Below are 21745 nucleotides of genomic sequence, written 5' to 3'. Positions count from 1 at the left end.
GCAATAAAAAGAAAGTCAGCATCATTTTACCACTTAGAACATTAAAAAAATTACATTACTAAAATATAGAGACCGAGAGTATTAGTAAAAAAGAATGCCATGTCGCCAAATTGATTTTCCCATCTCTAGCAGTCGACATTGCTTACTGTGTGTGTGTGTGTGGTGTGTGGTGTGTGTGTGCGCCTATGTGTTTTAAGTCAGCTTTAGATTATCTGCAGGTGGATAATTATGGTGAGCTCATGAACCACAGCCTGTTGATGAGTAAATACAGTAGATTGGCCTGTTGAAGACACACACACACATGCATTATACTAATACACACAGTCAGTCCTCATTCTCTGTGTGTTGCCAGTGGCATGGATACTGCATTATGAATGACAGCCATATGTCTTCTAGCTGTCAGTGTGGGCAGGGAGCAGTTTAAGTGAATATCTTAACACTTCACTGAGACAGTACCTTTATTTCTTATTTTTCCACTCTCGTTCTGTTGCCTTTACTACTCCAGAAATGTATTCACAGAAGTTTTGTTCCCCCTGCAGAGTAGGAACATACACCATGTAAAGGCAGAGACAAAGACTGACACACCACTACAATGATTATATACTTTGAGTCATCAGACACAAGTAAAAACCACATGATCGCACATCACAAGCTTGATGGGTTCCTGGCTCATAACAAAATTAAAGAAAAGTAAATGTACAGCTGCATCAAATCAAGGGCGTACTGCATGCTGCTTATTTGCTACATTGTGTCCAAACTAGTGTACACTGTTTCTGTTGTGTGTGGAATAAAATATAACCGGGTTGAAAAATAATGATTTACTCCTTGGGAGTGGAAAAATGTGCAATTGTCAGCCAAATTTCAACCGCATGTTTGGTGAATGAATTGCTCATGATCATTAAGTAATATTAAGATTGTAATTGTGGCATAAAATTAGCCAATGCCAAAAACAATTTGTGTTCGATACTTTTTTTTTTTTTGGATTAAATATGAATGAGGTGGATGAACACAGCCCTGTCCTGATACAGTGTATTCACTACAGTATGTAAGGAAACAGCACTGTTCAATGGAGAAATAATAAAACTAAAACAAACTATATCTCTTATCACAGGAGAGTATGATCAAATGTGATGAGCTGAAGAGGCTGTTTTCGCATTGTGCACTACTCAGTATGAATCTGTGGTAGATGAGGTTTGGTGTTGTACAATAGCTGATAACTTCACAGGTCTTTCTGTGCTATTCTGAAGCAGTTGAAAAAATGCTTGTAGGACTAGCAGCTCATTTTAACCGAGGCCAAAAAATATTTTAAAACACTTTTATTTTGTCTTACAAGCCTGGACCAAATGAATAATCCTCTTCCAAAGATAGGTCACGGTGAACAAAGCTGCTAATCTGTGATATTATTACCAAAAAACAGATATGAAATTGTAGCAGTGGAAGTAAGTGTATGTTTAAGCTTAATCCAGTGAAAGTCTTTTGCTGTGACATTCATGTTCATTTACTGTGATGCTCCAGGAGTCAATTGAGAACCAAGTGTGGCATAAATGCCTCCACTGGGATCAGCTAATAGGCTAGACAAGGTGCAGCTGCTCTATGCAGCAGGACCTGAAACCAATGTAGGTGTAATTTTGACTCAAAATGGGTCATTTGTGCTGCCTTGCTGTGAGGACCAGATAAAACGTGAATACGTATGTTTTTTTTAGTAGCCTTTGCCATACCAATCAACAAGCTTAAAACAGATTCAGTGACTTAGATGCTGTTTCATAGTATTTAAGATGTTTTGAGAACCTCAGTTCAAGTAATCCAATTCATGACATTTTAAGACTTTCTAAATATACCCTAAATATGCCGCATATACCCTGAATTTGTTGCCATATTCTGTGTAGTTTATAAAATAGCTAGGTTTAATACAGGTCAGTTTTGAAAAAGAAAACCTCCAGTGGGCCTAAACATTTGCTTAATCTGGGATGGTCAGAGGTAACCAGTGCACTGAAGTCAGCAAAGTCAAGTGTTTTACAAAGTGTGTTTTTCCCATGCCACTACAGACTGCTGCAGTAGACTTTCAGTCATAAATAGTGAACATTTACACACTCATGAATGCCAGGTGAGTCATCAGTGCTTGTCCAGTCACATACTTTTGTACAAATGACTTTGCTCAGTGGCAACATTGGCTGCTCTTTTTGTGTGTTTTTAATCAAATCAAGTTCAAATGTTCAGCCTCAGTATTTCAGCAGAGTTGGAGTGGCCATCTGGAGAAATGTGAGTTTTCCTGGTGGGCCAGCGGTCCAGCAACATCCATATGGAAAGATTAAAAATATCACATGCTGTTTAATCATGCATTAGGCTATCTTTATCCAGATGTGCTTCATAATTTCATCAAATTCCATGATCCTCTTGGAAGAAAGTTTGTCCTTCAACGTCAGTATGATTGGGCTAATTTCTCCGTTTCTGTCCCTGCACACTTCACTACAGTGCGTTTCACCTTTCTTTTACTAAGTTCATAATGACGTATTGACTGAATTGTACATTAAATGTAACCTTGTCAAATGAATTGAACATTATGTTGCCTTCAGGTGCCTAATGGAAAAAACAATAAATTGGGTAAACAAATCAGTGTAACCAGCTTTTTTGTTTATGGTGAAAACACAAGCTTAAATCTGATGACAAAGACCATCTAAAAGACACTAGGTGCAAAGAAAGAGGGCCTTTAAATGCATGTTTCTTGCTTTTCACTTGGGATTTTCCATGTACTGAAGTAACTTTGCATGAATGTTTAATTTCCAGACTTGATCACTTTCATTCATCTGCTACTATGTAACTACATCAAATATATTTAAATGAGAGACAGGTTTTAAACCATCTGGTGTCCCTGATCTGACTGGCACATGTCAGGAACAGTGCAATGTAGTGCTTTAATTTAATAAATTCAACATTATAATCATGCTATTTTCAAAACTTTGTTGTTCAAGATTTTTCATCTGAGGTATTATTTTCCCTGTTCAGTCATTGTGGGTGAATGTATGTTAATGTCTCAGACAATTGTAGTTTATAGTAATGTTTGATGTACAGTGTTTCAAAATAAAAGCCTTCTTAGGAAATCAGGGGTATCTGTTCACTGAAACACAGGAGGGCTTTTAATCTGAAATGGTTACAGGAAGTGTTGAGTTTGTATAAACAGTATGGTGCAGTGACTTTAAAAGGTCAAATGGGAGCGTATCAAGTCTTCCTACTAAAATATGACCAATTACACCTATCAGACAGAAGGAATTAGAAATAAAGGCCTGCCTCTAATACAAGCCTATTTCAAATAAAAAAGCTTGTTACTTTCTGCAGTTGAGTAAATAAAGGGACCCGGTCACTATTTGAGGAAATTCAGTTGATTACTGAGTGAATTAGCATTTCTCCACAAAGTCATTCTCATTCATTCATGGTGAGCTAATCGATTGGAGGCCCTCACAGGACGTCTTTTATCTGTAGTCTGTTTAGTTTTATTGAGTCACATATAAATTAACAGCTGACTCATCTCCCAGCATGCATCACAACTGTCTTCCATCAGCGTAAGCCACTTCCAGTGAGTAGGCAGGTTATGGATGTGAGGGTGTCATGACTGAAAAAGCTACTATTATTCAACATTGGTGAGCTGGAGGGTTTTGTAGAGAGTGAGAAAAGGAAAGGGAAGCTAGTACCCGCCTTTTCACTGTCTTACTATGTACATGATTGAGGAAACATGGGGAGAGGTATGGGGGAGTATGACATGCAATAAAGGTCCCCGACTAGTTAAGGTGCCCCACACTCTAACATTTATTGATGTTACTTCACTGCCAGATTAGTTTATCGTTGCTGCTTCACATTAAAGGCTTCCCCCTAGTGCACTAGCTACTTGAAGGTTTCTGATGAGAAACTTAATGACCGACTGCTAATAATTTAGCCTTGTTCCAGACATGAGAATTGCCATGTACATCCAAAGATTTGCTATGTGATTTAATAGTTGTTTTGTCAATTCAGAGATAGGTAGGTGGGGTTAAGAATGAGGACGTCATTTTCCTATACAGGTAACTATCTGGCTACGTAGGTACATCCATAAAAAAGGTGGCAGAAAAATGGGGACAAGTGCGGATGAGATTGTCCCTGCTGTACAAGTTGTTTAAAGTTCACATATAGAAATAACAACGTATATATCAACACAATAGAGTTGCAAAGTTGGAGGGGCCTGGTTCTGGAAGTAAACGTCCCATTCATTTTTCCCACAGAAAATGTTAAGGGACTCACAACTGTAGCTTTTCTACATCTTGGATCAGCATGAAACTCTCCTGGTATATATTAATAACTGCGTTTAAAAAAAAAAAAAAAAAAAAATCTGATTCTTTGATTAAAAAGATGAAGGTACAAGTTGTGTACATAAAAATTTAAGGGAAGAAGTTAACTATGACTCCCAAGTTGCATTTCAGCAAGAAATGTCCAATTCCAAGCTTAAAATTCTGTTACGTGCATTGCCAATGCTAAAGATTACGGTGTTGAGAAAAATGATTTTAGGTGAATTTTCAGATTAAATCGGTTCACTTTTTATTTTTGGGTCAATTGTGGTTGAATTCAGTAACCATGGTACCCCATTTTGTTAACAACTATGACAATGAAGCCTTTCAATTTCACTGCCATTCTTATTTGCACCTGTGATTAGCTTGTTCTCCATGTCAACAGTGGTCAGGGCTCGTGGATATTATTAAGAGCCATCTGCCAGTAAAATGAAACGGCAATTTAGTATTCTTTTTATGCTATTAAAACGTTTCACTACAAATCAGTTTATAACTAGATTTTAATTTTAGCTTAATTTGTTGGTAAATAAGTTTTAAATCTTGCAGAAGAGGAATGGTAAACGAAGAAGAGGCCAAAGTGAACTTGTGAGACAAAGATTTGCAGGCCACATGTGCTTATTGAATTTTGGGTGAACCTAAAACCTCCAACACATTAAGACAAAGACCACTTTTTACAATGTCATTCCTACCACACAGAAAACCAGCACAAATCATGGTTCCCAACCATATAGAAAGTCAGCAAAGGAAATATCCTCTGGATCCTTATTACTCCGTCTGGGGCAAGAGATTTATCCTCAATGATGCTGCCTGCTCATCGCCTTAAGAAGGGCGTAGATGGGTGGGGTGGGGTGGGCGAGGTCATTTTATTGATATGGAGCCAGTATAATGAAGGGGGTATTTGATGAGGATAGGCGAATGGCAGACAAAGGTGAAAACAGTTGATTATAACCTTCTACAAGCCACCTCAAATAGTGTTGTGTAAACTGTTAATCACAGATTAATAGGCCATATTTACTTTCTTATGTATATTGAGTCTAAAAATCCAGCCATCCATCGGATTAGCATTTGCAAATCCTGTTTTCCCCAGTTTGGAAAAAAGATGTAAAGAAAGAAGAGGATGTGAATGACAGAAGTGGGATTAAAAGTGACACTGATGGGGACAGAGTGACGTCAGACCCAACAAGAGAAATCGAAGCTAGACAGAGCTAAAAGTATGATAAAGGGTGAGTGAGAGAGTAAGACTTATTGAACAGATCCACACATGAACCAGTATCCTGAATCACTGGCCCAGTTTATCTTCTTATGCAACAGGCCAGTTGAATCCATTCTCTCCTCTCTCGTCACTTGCTTCCAGGAAGGACAGAGGAGGGGGAGAAACAGAACTTTTAGAGAGTGGAGGGTGAAAGGGAGAGCAATGTTGGTGCAGCTGCAGATTAGCAGGGAAAGAGAGGAAAGAGGGGAAAGGACGGATGAGGAAGGACTGAATTGGAACAGAGATGGAAGGAGTTTTTAGCCACAATGTAGAGCTTTGCCAGCATCCCTGCATGGTTGCTAAGGGAACCACTTATTTGTCGTCAAGTCTTTCAAACTGATTCTTTTCCTCTCATACACACTCTGCCTCTGTAATTTCTTCACTATTTCTCTTCCATTTCCTTTTTTGCTTCTGTTTTAAGGCTGCCTCTCTCTCTTTAGCAGGGAGAAAGGAGCAGTAGCAGACAGTGAAATGAAAGCTGGTGATGCCCCAAGCTAGAGAACAAGTTCAGCCAGCGTCTGTCTGTCAGAGAGGGAGAGGAAGAGAGCGGGAGAGCCACTGAATGCTCGTAGGTCCCAGCTGAGTGTAATTCAAGGCCCTGTCATTTTATCCGACAGAGGACGAGTGGATTATCTTGGTGTCCTTGACCCACTATACCCCCATTCTGTAATGCTGGCATAGAAAACTACAGAGTAGATGGATGGAGTGGGTGGATAGGACCCAGAGAGATGTTGGGCTGGGTGGCATACAGAGACAAGAATGGACCCATTGGCAGGCTGTTATGTAATCTTAGAATCTGCATTTGAAACAAAGATTTTGTTCCTCCTGTGTGCTGGGACCAAACTAGGGGGCAAAAACATTACATTTCCCCAATAATGAAAACCTTGAGTAACTAAACCTGAAACACAAACCTGCTCTCCTTGGTGCCATGTCACATCACTCACATCGCTCAGAGTAATATCACCTGGCAGTGAAGGCCAGCCAATAACAGAGAAACGATTTAGTACCCTAATTATTACCTGCAAATATTAGGCTTTGGAAAGATTTTGGTTTGGGGTTTATTTATTGTTCAAAAACAAGTGTTATTGTGGTTTAAATGTTGAAAGTGGTTCTATAGGTTGGGTGTTAATCCAGAAACAGCAAAAGGGGCTACCTTGCTGTGGACGTGCTGCAACAGGTACTGATCAGAAGATGAAATACAGTCCAGGAAGGCCAGTTTGAGTAACGGTCAAGTTAAGTCAGTTTTATTTATACAGTATATGCTGATATCACGAATCACAAATTTGCCCCAGGGCGCTTTACATTCTGCACAGCATCCTCTGTTCTTAGACCCTTGTATCTGATAAGGGAAAACTCCCCAAAAAAACCTTTAACAGGAGAAATACAGCATGACATTCAAATGGATGCCATACTAGAATTTCATATGTACAAAATAAAGCAACATAGTAAATTTACAGAATGGACAAACAAGATGACAAAATTATATATAGATTATAATAGATCCATGGGATCCATGTGCAGTGTTTTAGTTTTATCAGAAACTAAAACACTGCACAGCGGTTCAGAATGCCTTGAGGAAGGACTGTAGAAATAGATACAAGTACACATTCATGTTACCAAGGAATTTAGCATGAATGTGCACTTTTATGTACTTGATTGGGCAATGCAGCGCTTTGTAGGCTGACGTCTCAACTTTTGCCATTGGTTTTTTTGGCAATAGTTGGGCTGGGTTCGCCTTTTTGCTGGACTATTGGCATTTATTTCCACACAGTGCTAATGTTGGTCTGAACATGGCCATATAGGCTGTTGGTGTTAGTGTCTGGGACTGTCAGCTGTATTTACCGATGCAAATTAGTATCAACTTGGGTTTGACTTAATGCCTCAGAGAAGAGTGAAATGGGCATAAGCAGGTACATAACCACAGTCAGTTTCTTTAGCCAATGTATCAGTAGCCATGAATAATGTAACCAGAGTTTTGCATCAAAACCAAAAGTGGTGACAACCATTGTTTGGTTTTTCTTTTAGACTCTGTTCTGTAAATAGTTTTTAAACCAATACTAGTATTTTGAAACACTATTGTTGAATTCCCGTCTGTACACAAAAAAGTAATGTTATAACAAAAGCCAGCATGGTAAATGTGATACAATGATGTTACCCAGGTGGAAGCTGTCCAGTTCCAGTACAGTCTGCAGTGGAGCTGAATTAATTAGCTGATTAATTGGTTGGAGGAAAATTAATTGTTTAAGCCATGTTTCAAACAAAAATGCCAAACAGCTTCTCAAATGTGAGGATTTGCTGCTTTTGTTACAGTAAACTGAATATCTTTGGGTTTTGGACTGTTGGTCAGACAAGAAAGAAAAAACAAAACAAACCATCTTTTGCTCTGGGAAATTGTGATGGAAATTTCTCACAATTTCTGGTGCCAGTTGATCAGTCAATTAAGCTTTGATCTTCAAAAATACACCATATAAAATGTCCCTACCTACCTGACAATTCAACATTACCAAGTTAGTTGAAAAATGTGGTTGACACCCTTTCATAACCAAACTGTTACTACTCACGAGTTTAGATGCAGTGTAGATGCAGCCAAAGAGATAGTGTAGATGACACAGAGGAAAAAGCATAGATATTATGTTATAGAAACAAACAGTACCAAGTGAAACATTGGGTATAATAATATAAAGGTATATAGAACAGGTAGGATGTGAATATGGGAGCATTAGTAAGAGATGTAACAGCAGTGAGATGTCAGTAATGGGGATTAACAAGTAAGATATGAGCCGCAGGGGCACGGCTGGTGTTTGCAGTAACCTGTATCAGCTTCTATTGTATTTCAGCTTTTATGAGTATTCATGAGCGTGCGTAGGCTTATGATTTTGTGTGTGTCAGTGGGGGGGTGATGTGGTGGAAGACTGGATGTGGGGGGTGGGGGTGGGGGGTATGCTGTGTGCTGACAGCTGGCTTCTATAAATAAATGTCGCAGGCAGGGGGAGACATGAGGGCGGAGAGAGAGAAGGAAGAAGGGAGTTGGGAAGAGTGATAAAGGCAAAAGAGGGGGAGAGGACGGGAGATGGAGGATGGGAGGGCTGAAAGAGAGGGACTGATACACGTACTGAGAGACTTAAAAGAATGTGGTGAATGTCCTTCGTTCCATTAATGACTTACTCAACATGCGGCACATGTCGCCACAGTCTCAACCAATCAGCTATCTCCAGTGGAGGCATGTGCTCCCTGCATGCTGCCTGCTGCCTATCTTTCTCTAGATGTGTCACGACTGAGAACCAAAAAGTGTTTTGCCGCTACATTTTATCTCACATCAGTGTTGCCCCGTCAGCTTCCTTCCCTGCCTTGTTTTGACTCTTCTGTGTGTGATGCAGGGAACTCATCAGTTCCAGAAAACAGAAGAAAAAGAGACAAAAGAAGCAAAGAAAAAGGGGGGGAGGAAAGGAAGGGAGGCAAAAGGAATAAAAGTTAGTTCAGAAGCCACAGATCAAAAACAGGACATAGTACTGGTGTTTTTCACACGAACAGGAAAAGTATCAAACATACTTCCTTGTGAAGTGACTGTGTAAGACGACATGGTTTACATTTAGCTGCAGTGACACTCCCACCATTAATTTGTCATGTAATCGGTCACTGAGCCTTGTCGGATCATGTCCTGTAGACTAGCTGCTGGGTAACAACTGACTGAGATGTAATGTATCACTGACACAGGCAACTTTCACTTTCCTGCCTCCAGTTACACCATTTCATTGCTCTCCAAAGTGTTTTGTGTGTATGCGTGTGTGTGTGTGTGTGTGTGTGTGTGTGTGTGTGTGTGTGTGTGCATTTTGTTTATGAGCTGGGTTTGGTTTCCTGTCTTGGCAGAGCTATGAAACACTGAACACCTGCCTGTCTCACTGCCTAACTGATGTACCCATCTTTCCTAGTTTTCCTGTCTGCCTGCTCATCTTGTCTCCGTACCTCCATCTGAGTCTGTGTGTTACTTTAAATGTTGGCCTGCATTGGAAAATTGATTATCAATGTCACATCCTCAGCATTTCTGTGATTGGTTTTTACTTATTTTATTTTTTTTCTTCTAAAAAATTTTTTCGACTGAATGATTATCAGAGTTTCTGCTGTCACAGCTGTGACAAAGGCTGAGGGAAAAGTAAAAACGGAAAAAGGTGGGAGTGAAGAGGCAGTAAGATTGGGGAGAGGTAGGAGGAAGACAGCATAGCCCCATAGTGAGTAGGTGGGTGGGGTCATGTTATTACGCTGCATCGGTATGTCAGGAGCCTTCTCTCTTACTTCCTCCATTTCTGCTTGCATAGCAACCCATAAGCAGAATTGTGAAAGACATGTTTCTGTGGACAAACAGTCACAAGTTTGTAATGTAATGTAGCTCACTGATGTTGGTGCACGTGTACATGTGTGTCAGGGAGAGAACCACACGCAGACGGAAAGGGAGAGCATGTATGAATGTTTATGAGGTAAATACTTGTTTATATGTTTAAGCGACATCTAAACAAACATCCTGACTCTGTTATTTGCACTAGCAGCAGGCCAAATAGTGGGTCATCTTACACGTTCTATCGACTTCTCAATATAAACCAATTGGGGTTTACTCCTAATACTACTAAACTGTAGAGGAAGTATCTTTAATCTTCTGTGATAAAAGTAGGCTATTTTTATATATGTTTATAGGAAGAGAGAATGAACAATGTCCTCCATTTAGGCCCATTTGTTTTCTGCCCCTAGCGTTTTTTAGTTCAGAAAAATGTGCCCTAGAATTGTTGCAACAGTTACAACCCGTGTAAAAAAAACATCTGTTGTCCAACCAGCCAAATTCCCACTTAAGACTTCTCAACCCTGAGAGTATAGCAACAAAACAAAAGCAGTTTACAGTAAAACATAAACAACTAAATGATTTAATCTCAGCTCAGAAGCCACAAAAGTGTATTAATAGACTGTGAGCAATATGTATAGTGAATTGTTTGCTTCACCACACACACTGAATTGAGAGCCTTATATTGAATTAACAGAACTGTAAAAGAACACCATCTAAATGAATCAATTATTGTGTTGAGAGACCTCCCAGCAGTTCACCCAGCTGCATGCCTGAAGGAACAGCTAAATGTATTCTGAGATCGACTTCCTCACTCTCCCTCTCCCTCTGTCTGACTCTTGTTCTTTACTCTGCTCTGTCGCTGCAGCCTCTAGCACGGTGGTGCAGGCTGCTGCCCAAAGATGCCGCCAAGATGCCGGAGAGCGCGTGGAAGCTGGTCTTCTACACCATGTCGTGGTCCTACAGCACCTACCTGCTCTTCTTCAGCTCCTACTCCTTTTTCCATGACCCGCCCTCTGTCTTCTACAGTAAGATGCGCAACAACAGATAATGTAACGTCACTGAAAGTTCAAGTTTTTTAGCAGTTGGTGCACCAATCATCTTTTGGATCGGTTCAACTCTGCCCATTTTCATCACATGAAAATAAAAGACATACAAAGGCTAAAATGAAATAGAACATCAATTCTGTGAATATGTTGAAATGAAATTGAATTACTGTATTCACTTCAGCTGAGAGTCTTTCCTTTCAGTGTTTTGAAGCGGGTCCATATTAAATGAATGTTAAGCTCAGAAAAGGTATATTTAATAGCACTGTGAGCGAGCTTCTTACCTAACCTTGAAGTGTAGATAAGTAGCTGAGGACACTTTAATATAATGAAACAGCAGGCAGCACAGCCAAATCGTGTAGAGAGTCTGTGGGGGTAAACCACAACTTGGAGTATTCAAATTAATAGATAGTTATAGCAGTGCATACAGGATATGCAGCCTGGTGGTTCATGCATATTCTGAGCCTTGAGTTGAATGCAGTCATTGATACAAAAACCCACAAAACATTTATTCACTAGCTTTAGTCCAACATTAACAGTAGAAAACAGGAGAACAAAAATGTTCTTTTTGTAGTCATAGAAAGGCACAGAAATTATCCAACAACCCAACTGAGAGCAAGGTTTTTTTTATGATATAATCAATAAAGTTCTGCCCCAGCATTTAAGACAAAATGATTTGCATAATTGTACGTAATGGAGAATAGAGTCATAATTAGAAACTTTTGTGATGACTATCATTGCATTTCTAATGGAGGATAGATGTGTAATGGGGATTCAGCAATATCTTTTATAGTCTCTGTGCCTCTACCATCAGACATCGATGTGTCAGGGCTCTTGTCCAACTCCACTTCTCTGAGTGGAGCTAGCAAAGGGTGGTTGACAGTGCCAGGTTCATCTTTAATAGCTGCATCACCTCTAATAGCTGTCAGCCTGAGATATGTGCAGAAACAGTATAATGTGGCTGGACTGTTAGGGAGGGAGAGAGGGAGAGGGAGAAATATGAAGCTACAAAGAGAATGTGAGAATTGGGGAAATGAGGAAAAATCAAAGTAACGGTGTGGGATTACCGAAGAGGGGTAGGGTGTGTGTATCCAGAAGAAAAGGGGGGGGGGGAGACTTCATTCTCCAGGAGAAAAAAGGGGCTTCGGTTCCCATGCCTCCCCTTGGCAGCTCTTGTTGTTGTGATCCATCTAGCAGCCTTCCTCTCAATGTTTAATGACGGAAGATCCGATCAATAAACATTACACATGGCCCAAGCTTAACCCCATCCCACTAGAGACAAACCTTACTCAAACATCGGACGAGAAAGTTTTCGTTCAACCTCTGATTGGTTTCAGGGAAATGAGCTGGACTAGTAGCCTTAATGTACATTTAGCCTGTTTCACCTTTGGTACTTTAAAAGCCCTCTCGAATTCTCTCGAGGGTACCCCACCCCACCCCCCCCGGAAGTCAGTGTATATAGTTCACTATCTGATACTGTATTTGAGTTCAAATGGGTGTCTGTTTATATAAAATTGATCCTGCTGTATATACAACATATTTATCATCTGCAACAGATGAATACTCCGTTACATCGCTATGTGGTGGAGCTTTAACTGCACATGTCCTTAAATGAAACCATCCAAATATTAAAATAAAATGAGGACAAAAGTTAAAGTCTAAATGGTAAAGAAGGGGACATATTTATTGTCTTAAAAATTCTTACAAATTCAATGACTTAATTAAAACCAAAATTATTACAACACTAAATAATGAAATAATAAGCATTTTAACATTCAGTAATTTTATCACATAAGTAGGTTTTTGAATTGCATAAGTTTAATGCAGATTTACACACCTTAAAAATTATCATTACCAACCACAGTTACGGTATTTGCAAACTGAAATTAGTTAGAAATCGGCCATACACTCATGGAATCATGCTTAACTTTGCATCCAAAACTCCTGGTTTTAATAGCTGTTCAAAATGTTTTGTGAGACGTTGAGTTGCGTTGTTTTAAGACTTGCTGTTTGGTTTCGTACATGTCTAAGATGTTTTTAAGATTACAATTTCTATGTAAAAACCGATCATACAAGATAAGGTCTGATTTTCCACAGCTAGAAAAAGGGTGACAGCACAGCAGACCACGTTTTGGCATAGACAGACAAGCGCCACCTCCCCTTGAGGTTTTTTTTCTTAGTGGTGAGTGTGAAGTAAGTAGGCCTGTTGGTATGTCTGTTTCCAACTCTTAATAATTATGAAACAATCACAATTTTTATAGTGTGTATAGTCTGACATGCACAACAAGAAAACAGACGAAGAAGAAAAAATAAAACAGTTAAAATCCATTCTCGAACACTCTTAGAGAGTAAATACATCTGCCAAAGGCTGCACAATTTTCTAAATTTATAATAATAAATTAATAATAAATAATAATACAAACTTTTACATTTTTACTCTGCATCTGGATTTGTATTTGTATAAAAATGCAAATATTGATAGCAAATAATGGTGATTAGCTGAGACCAGCCATATTTTTTGTAAAGTACAAGGGTTGTGTTCATTGATGCACAATTTTAAAGAGTAAGACTTAATGTCGGACCAGTGAGTTACAGCCTTTTTATCATGTTGGTGTAGTGCCACCTATAGACAGCATGCTGTCAAATGTGTTTATGGTTGTCTATGTGAAATTGGCCATGATTACAAGATTAAGTAAAATGGTAGGGCAGGCCAGTCAACATATTTTATGTTGAACTTCAAGTTTTAGATGAAGTTTTTAGGAAAATTAATGGAGAAAAAAAACTATTTAGGTATGGCCTGTACAGATAGTATATATTTGTCTTAAATCCAGTAATCTGGATAAAAATTTTAGCTGTGCAGTCTACAAGTTATGAACTAAAATAAGTGATGTTCCTCACTTGTGGCCACATAGTAGCGAGATGTGCCTCAGAAACTAATATCTTGGTCCATGGGCTCACTTCTCACCAGATTTCACACTAAAATCTCTTAATTGGGTTTTGAGATGTGCCGGTAACAGACAGACAGACAAAGAAGTGGGACGAAAAGCAACCTCTGTGGCGGAGGAAACAAGTAGCCCACAGTACGTATTTTCTGATGTAAAAGGCCTTCTTACGCAAACCACAGGAATCACAGTAAGGAATCTCTCCTGAAGCTGCTTTTTCAGTTGATTATTAAAGTGGCAGCTGAGATCCTTAATGTTTATGTATCATTTCCTTACCGCTCCCCATGGCTCCCACCTGTTCCTCCAGACTGGAAGAGTGGTATGTCAGTGCCTACAGACATCGCCATAGCCTACCTGATCCAGGGCAGCTTCTACGGCCACTCCATCTATGCTACAGTCTACATGGACGCATGGAGGAAGGACTCTGCTGTCATGGTGGTGCACCACATCATTACGCTGGCACTTATTAGCTTCTCTTTTGCCTTCAGGTATTTTGTTCAGTTTAATCTTGTGCCTCTTATTTGAAAAAAAACAAAAAACATACTTTTGACTTTTATAGGCTGGGGATGAGCATAAAGCTGTTCATCACAAAACGGAGAAATGCAATTCAGCAGCTGTTCCATCTGATAATCAAGAATTGATTTTCGAAGTGTTCTATCGTTGAGTTTATGTCAATCATCACATCAAGTCACAGAGCAGACACACAGCCACATGAAGGGGCACAGATGCACTGAGTCATATGAGCGATGAATTACACTCTGGTCATTTTAGTTCATTAACACACTTTCAGCACCTGGCAGCATTAAATCTTGCTTCATGCATTATTGCACCCAAGAACATGCAGAACAGAAACTTATCTGGTTGGCTGATTTTCATTTCTCTGTTTGGGCCAACCAAAACATTAGCACTGAAATACCAAAGCAAAACACAACTGCGTATGCACGTAACTCTTCCAGCTTTCTGCCTGCAAATAGTCATTTTACAGAAAACAGAAGATAAGAGCCACAGTTGTCACAGTTTAAAAAAAAGAAAAATAGAAGAGAAACAGGTGAACTGATAAAGCGAAAATCAGAAATCCTCCAGTGGGTTTATTTACAGTAAATTAAAAAGAAATAAAATACACAGCAACTGAAAGAAAATTGACTGTTACACCTGGGAACTGAGACAGAGCTCGAAAATAAACTGTACCGCTACTGGGATTGTTTTTACTTTTTTCTGTCTTTTGCTGAATGCATTGATTGTCCAATATCCTTTGGGACTTGTATTAGAAACAAGCTGCAACATACACATACTTCACTGTATGTTCCCTCCCCCTCAGGTACCACAACGTAGGGATCCTGGTTCTGTTCCTTCACGACATCAACGACATCCAGCTGGAGTTCACTAAGCTCAACGTCTACCTGAAGTCCAGAGGTGGAGGCTATTACCTGCTCAACGACATTCTGTCCAACATGGGCTCTGTCAGCTTCAGCATCACTTGGTGAGGCTCAACAAACAAACACGCACGTGCGCACACACACACACACACACACACACAAACACAGAATCGGATTCTGACTAATTTTCTGCCTCTCCTCGTCTCTTCCCGCCCCATTTATTCTCCGTCGCAGCTCAATATTTTGTGATCTTGACAGCTTCGTCATTTTTCTGTCTGCCTCTTATTCACTCATGAACATACTGAAGATAAATGGACGTGTAACATTTCTGTTTCTGGTCGTCATTGTGTCTCTGGCAGGTTCTGGTTCCGTCTCTACTGGTTCCCCCTCAAAGTGCTGTATGCCACATGCGTGTCCAGCCTCCAGTCTGTGCCCAACATTCCGTTCTACTTCTTCTTCAACGCTCTTCTCCTCGCCCTGCTGCTCATGAACATCTACTGGTTCTTGGTGAGGACACACAAAAATACAAAAATACAGAAAGGCCTTTCTGTAAATATGGGTTTTAGGATTTTGTTGGTACAAATTACAGTATACCAAGTTGAAAACTTGAAGCATTTATGGCCAATGTTTGTTTGTCTTAAAGAAAACTGCCACAACAACGACACAATCTGATCCTTTCGTATTTCTTATTTTCCTCCCCTCTCTTTTGCAGTTCATTGTTGTTTTCGTAGTGAAGGTTCTGAAGTTGAAGGAGGTGAATGACGTCAGGGAGTACGAGGACGAGGACGGCAGCAAGGCAGCAGCAGGCCTGCACAGAGCCCCTCGGGCAGCAAACAACGATGATGATGCTGGACATCACAACTCTGCCCAGGGGTGAGCACCACCTTCAGACGCTGTCATTTGTTTAATCTGACCGAGAGGCCACAGCTCAGGGTAGAAAAATACCACCAGCCAACCGCTGGCAGGGTTTTACGGTAAATGGCGAGTTAGTTTTTCGTAGCAGGCGCTTTTGCAGGAAACTAAACCCGCCGCTTTAAGGTGCTATTTGTAGAAATTCTACATCACAAAATCATTAGTTTCAAGACAGGTCATTTACATGTGGACATGACCTACTGTAAAGAGAAGGAATGTTGCAGTCCGACAGGTTTTCACACCGGAGTTAAGTTCTCTCAGAGCACTGCCTTGTACTAATGGCTGTACTAATGCTATGAGATGCAGACCAGGGCCCGTATTTCTCAATGTGCTCAAAGTAAAATTCGTGATAAAAATAATTTTCAAAAGTTATTGAAATTAAAAATCCTTCACATTTACTCCTATTCACAAACTTAATAATAAAACCTATTTATCAAACTTCCTTTTTAACTTAAAAATGCTCTTAAATTTACACGAACTGCAGAGAGTAGAGTGGATCCTCGATGACCGCAGAGCCAAGCAAAGAGCCATGTTTTTTGTCTGATAAGAATAATAATAATAACAATAACAACAGTAATTGTGGCATTTATCAGGGGTGTAGACCATCACCAAGAATAAATCACTCTAAGTGTATTCACTGTCTGCACTTGTCAGTTTGGGACTAAATTCTCCGAGTTTTGTTTCCACCTCAGACAATTTCCTATTATTTCATACCCATCTACATATTTATTGATCCGTATTACAGAGACATGTTTCTGTTCTATAGCGAGGAACTTTTTTATGCTTAACTTGGTACTCAAAAGACTTCTTGAGCGTAATTATTAGAAGTTTGGTAAGTACAGGCCCTGGGCTTCACCAAAATAAATATTTCATAAATTCACACATTTCAAAGTTAATTTAAAGCATTTGAGAAAGCACGTAGCTGGGTATATTGCGATATTCGGACTATTTTAAAAACCAACAGTCTACAGCGACGCTAGTGGCTCTGTGATGCTGTACTTGGAAACAGTGGTGCTTTGAGCTAAATTCCCACATCAGCATGATAACATGCCCACAATGACAATCACCATACCCCAGTTCCATACGTCGTACTGATGCTAAGCATGTTTTTAGTATCTAGTGTGTTCAGACTGGAAAAACTGACAAGATAAAGTATACTCAAAGTACGCGTACGGAATACTAAATACAGCTGCTCACAACTGGAAAAATTCAAATAAACTCTTGTTGGTGGTGAAACGGCTCAAACAAATATCGGGAAAAGAAAAAATAGCTGTAAAATCTTAGGAAAAAGCTTTTGTCTGTTCGTGAAATTAAAATGCCAGCAGCGTTGCACAGTCGCCGTTTAATGGACAGTCGACACATATTGTATCATTTCCTGTTAGTTTAAAACGGTAAAGTATTTTTTGTATGCTAACTGCTAAAACAGTATGCTATGTTAAGAAGTCTTTAAGACAAACTATATTGAATCAGTATCTAGTATGGACTCGGGACACGTCCAGTGTTAACATGCTGACGTACAGCACGTGTAATGTTTACCACCTTCACTGTCTTAGTTTAGCATATTAACATCTGCTAAATAGCGCTGGAAAACAAGTACAGCTGTCATTAGCTACTACCACGGCCAATACAAATTGCTCGGTACAAATATGGTCGATTTTAACACAATGCAACTTGTCAGTGTAGGCTCTGAATATCTAAAAACAATAAACGTAGGCCTTTTGAATTTGTTGAAAACATCGAACCCTTGCCTACAAAGAGAGACTGGTGTAACACGGGAGCCAGAGTGCGATCACATTGACGCGGTTTTGATTCTGCCGTCAACTGAACACTGTGCTTTATTCTAGCTGAAGTCACATCCTTAAGTCAGATGATTTTTAAATGTATCTTTGACATGACAGGGAGCTATGGCTTTTAGGGGGAACTTTTATGTGGTATTAATTTTGGAATAGATTGTCAGTGGCATGTCTCAGAGCCTCTTTAACGTGGCCTCATTTGCTAACAGTATTACCACCACAGTCATTCATGTGGGGAAAACGGTGCATGTAGCACTTTGGAAAAAATGTCGGATTGGATCAATATTGGAGTCTGCCAGTCATTTGTGGTTTGTGGACAAACAAGTCAGTATCCTTACCTGACAATTTTTTGAATAATTACCATTGCACTGCAAACACCACACTGCAATTTTTTTTCTTGTCTCTTTTTTTTTTTTTTTTTTGTTGGCTTTTAGTACACACACACATACCTAGACACAGTGGCCTGTTCTAATGTGTAAATGATTACTCAGCACTTTTCAATCTGTGTTTATCTGCGGAGTTGCCTTTAGCCCTGTATCTGACTGTCATGTGTACCTCTATCATCTTCTGGTGATTATCACAGCAGCCTTTGACCGCTGCATCTCTGAAGACCCTGAAACTGCTGACGAGTTCATCCTTCGAGTTCAGAATAGTCACAGAAAAAAAAACTTAAAGCCAGTCAAAGCTGTCCTATTTGTGGTGCAATTCCAAAATTTGATAACTCAGGCAGGTTAAGAGTTTGTCCCAGTTGGCTTTTCCTCCCCTCATCATGGCAGGCGTCGATGCAGAAAGAGCACATCTCCCACTGAGCTTGTGTAACAAGCTGCCCTCATAGACAGATGGGATCAAAGAGCCTGAGACCATATGGAGATGCGATTATGTGGCGCTCCTTATCTGCGTGGCCTTGAACACTGCTGATATCCCCTCCTCCTGCTGATGCCTCACATCTGCTGATCACCGCACCTGACAAGCTTAAACTCTCCTCCTCGCCGCCGAGACTCCCTCGCGTCACTCTCTGTTGTCACTCTCTCTCTCTCTTTGCAGGAAGCACGTGCAGAACGGGGTCGCCAAAGAGAAGCATCTATAACGTGCTCCCCGTCGCCACCACCTGGCAATAGGCTACGAGTACAAGCAAGACAAGACGCCCTCCTGGGACGGCTCACGCTCAAAACGTGGCTCTGAAGGGAAGAGTGTCACAAAAAGAAAAGGAAGGAAAATACCAAGTTAGGGCATGATGAGCTTTTATTCTTTTTATTTGTGTTAGAACATTTCATTTCATCATTGTCGTTTTGTTCTCTGTCTTGTTTTTATTAGAGCACTGTGAATGTTATTTCAGGTGACTTTTTGTCTTATTGTCGCTAACTTTACATTTGATAGATTCAGTAGAACCAAACCTGTTTGACTGAGACGTGGACTGTGATTGTCACATACAGCAGTGCGGGGCGTCGTATTCATCGCTATCACCCTTAGCAGCGCCGTAGCACCCAGACAAGGAAAAGGCTCGGGGCCTGTAGTGGGTCTGTTCACATTTAGACCTGCAGTAACCTTAAAGAACCCATTAAACAAGCAATATGCTGATTCTGTAGGGCTGAGCCGTCAGTTAGATACAATGAATTCTTTTCTTCCCCTCCGGTCTTCAAACTCCGTCCATCCCCTGTAACTCAAGACGTGAGGCGAAGAGGTTTAAAAAAGAATGGGATCAGAGGGAAACATTACATTGCTCTGAGCGCTGTTCTTATGGCTGCAGTGATGCCGGAGAGCTTGTCTGGCGTTGTCTGGTGCTGTTTCACCACATGTATTGATTGTCATATCATTGCACAAGTCAGTGGTGTTGACCGCACAGCTCTGGCCCCCTTCATCCATTAGCTTGATGGAAAAGCCACATTGGAGTGTGCAGGTATGTGTGTGCGTGCGAGTGTGTGTGTTAGGTGTTTCAGCATGTGGAGAGTATGGAAGTAGCCGAGTCTTTTTAAACTCACAACATTTCACCTCTCAGTTTGTCCCTTTTAGTGATGATCAAAAAGCATTGGGAATATTCACTTGGCATTCCTGGCACTTGGCTTTTTTTATTTTCTTTCCTCAGTGCATGTTGCAAAGCATCTGTTGCTGCACTGACATGAAGGCATACAAGCTGATTGCTGGTTTAATGACAGCAAATAGCTAGAATTGATTGACTGGGTTTTGATGTCATCCTCATAATTTAATGTGTTTAAACGATATGGATTTGACTTACATTTATAACCAGTTCGTGGGTGGTGGCGGCTGTCAGGTTCACGGAAAAATCGAAACAATAGCCCAGAACTTGTGATAAAAAGATAGAAATCAGTATGATTTAAAAACAATATGTATGCACACATTATGGTATTCAGGAATGCATGACATCGGAATGATTTTGGAAATATGCTATGAAGATGTCGTACAAACAAACAATGAAGAAAAAAATGCTCTGTGTAATCATAACGTCTTTATAAATGTCTAAAATTCATCCTAAAAGTGATCTTTTTTTTTTTTTTTTTTTTTTGAAGCAGTAGCAACCACTGAACACACACAATGTTGGCAGGCAAACGAATACAAACCAGTGTGCGAGACACCTTCATGTGGCATTTAAATGTGGGTCTTTCGGATACTGTATCTCAGTCACACATTAAGAGATGGGAAAGAATGAGACCTTAGTCTATTTTGTCCTAGAAATCCCACATATGGGAAGATTTTTGATGTCATCTCTAATTCGAACAAATTAAATTAGACAACAATGAAAGGGAACTATTTCATTTGGCTGGTTTCCCAGGATCCCACTGCTTTAATTTTGTGTGTGTTTAGTGGAAACAGCTGCAGCACCTGTAGAAAATAAGGGATATTTCTATTCATCCTACCTTCTCGATCAAATTCAAGCTCTTGTTTCGATGAACAGCATGCTTGTGCTGCTGGAGCAGGCCGCAGATGTCGTCTGTCCCTAAGAGATGCGTCCGCTCTGCTTTAGTTTATGTTTGTCTTCCACAATCCCCACGTCTGCAACTTGGGGAGTTGAAACTAACGTTTAATTTTACATTCAGATATCACTATTATTGCTGTAGTTAAGGTTATAATTGTTGATTTGTTTTGGAATTGCTGCTGTTTTTTTTTGTTTGTTTGTTTTTGTTTATATATATATCATATATTATATATATATTATATATATCATATATTATATATATATTATATATATTATATATGATATATATTTTATAAAAAATATGAGAGCACTGTTTGTATTCTAGTTGTTGTTTTTCTGCTGTGTATGAGTCAGTGATGGTCTGCTCAGATCAGATATTTCCAGGGACCAGGGAGAGTCGTTTGTTCATCTACATTGCAAACATCTGGATTTAGTCTCAGATCTCTTCCTATTATTCTGAATGCTGGCTCTCACACATTTCTTTTTTTTTTTTTTTTTAAATCAAACATGTTGCTGTGTGTAATATATCAGACGTTCGGAGTCCCGCGGCTGACTGGTTTTACTAGCATGGCGTTCAGGCAGGAAGTGACCTCCTGAGGTCCTTCCTGCACAACTGTGAGACTAGAGTATCTAGTTTGCTGATATTTTTTGTTATATGATGACAGGCAGGTGAGTCTAGTTTGCATTTGGGTCCTTCAAGTCTGGCATGGTACTGTGTTCAAAAGGTGCACCTTCAATTTCTCAACCTCTCTCCCCCACTGTGTCATACTACGAACAGTGCTGTGATGTGACGTGTAAACGAGCAACTACTACTACTACGGGTGGGCAATATGATAATATTTACTGTCAGAC

General features: G+C 39.9%; 1 protein-coding gene across 1 annotated transcript in view; it reads left to right on the top strand.

Annotated features, from left to right (window-relative positions):
• Nucleotides 1-20032, top strand: part of cers1 (ceramide synthase 1) — a 31164-nt gene extending 11132 nt beyond the window's left edge. Inside the window, exons 3-8 of the mRNA XM_040129687.1 lie at nucleotides 10761-10920; nucleotides 14188-14368; nucleotides 15199-15360; nucleotides 15616-15763; nucleotides 15969-16129; nucleotides 19006-20032. Of these exons, the coding sequence (XP_039985621.1) occupies nucleotides 10761-10920; nucleotides 14188-14368; nucleotides 15199-15360; nucleotides 15616-15763; nucleotides 15969-16129; nucleotides 19006-19048 (855 nt within the window). The 3' untranslated portion in view covers nucleotides 19049-20032. The remainder of the gene's footprint in view (nucleotides 1-10760; nucleotides 10921-14187; nucleotides 14369-15198; nucleotides 15361-15615; nucleotides 15764-15968; nucleotides 16130-19005) is intronic.
• The last annotated feature ends 1713 nt before the right edge of the window (nucleotides 20033-21745 follow it).

Source organism: Xiphias gladius, chromosome 6 (assembly GCF_016859285.1).
Source record: "Xiphias gladius isolate SHS-SW01 ecotype Sanya breed wild chromosome 6, ASM1685928v1, whole genome shotgun sequence".
Classification (NCBI taxonomy): domain Eukaryota; kingdom Metazoa; phylum Chordata; class Actinopteri; order Istiophoriformes; family Xiphiidae; genus Xiphias; species Xiphias gladius.
Note: the sequence above shows the minus strand (reverse complement) of the source record. Positions and strands in the feature narration are given on the sequence as shown.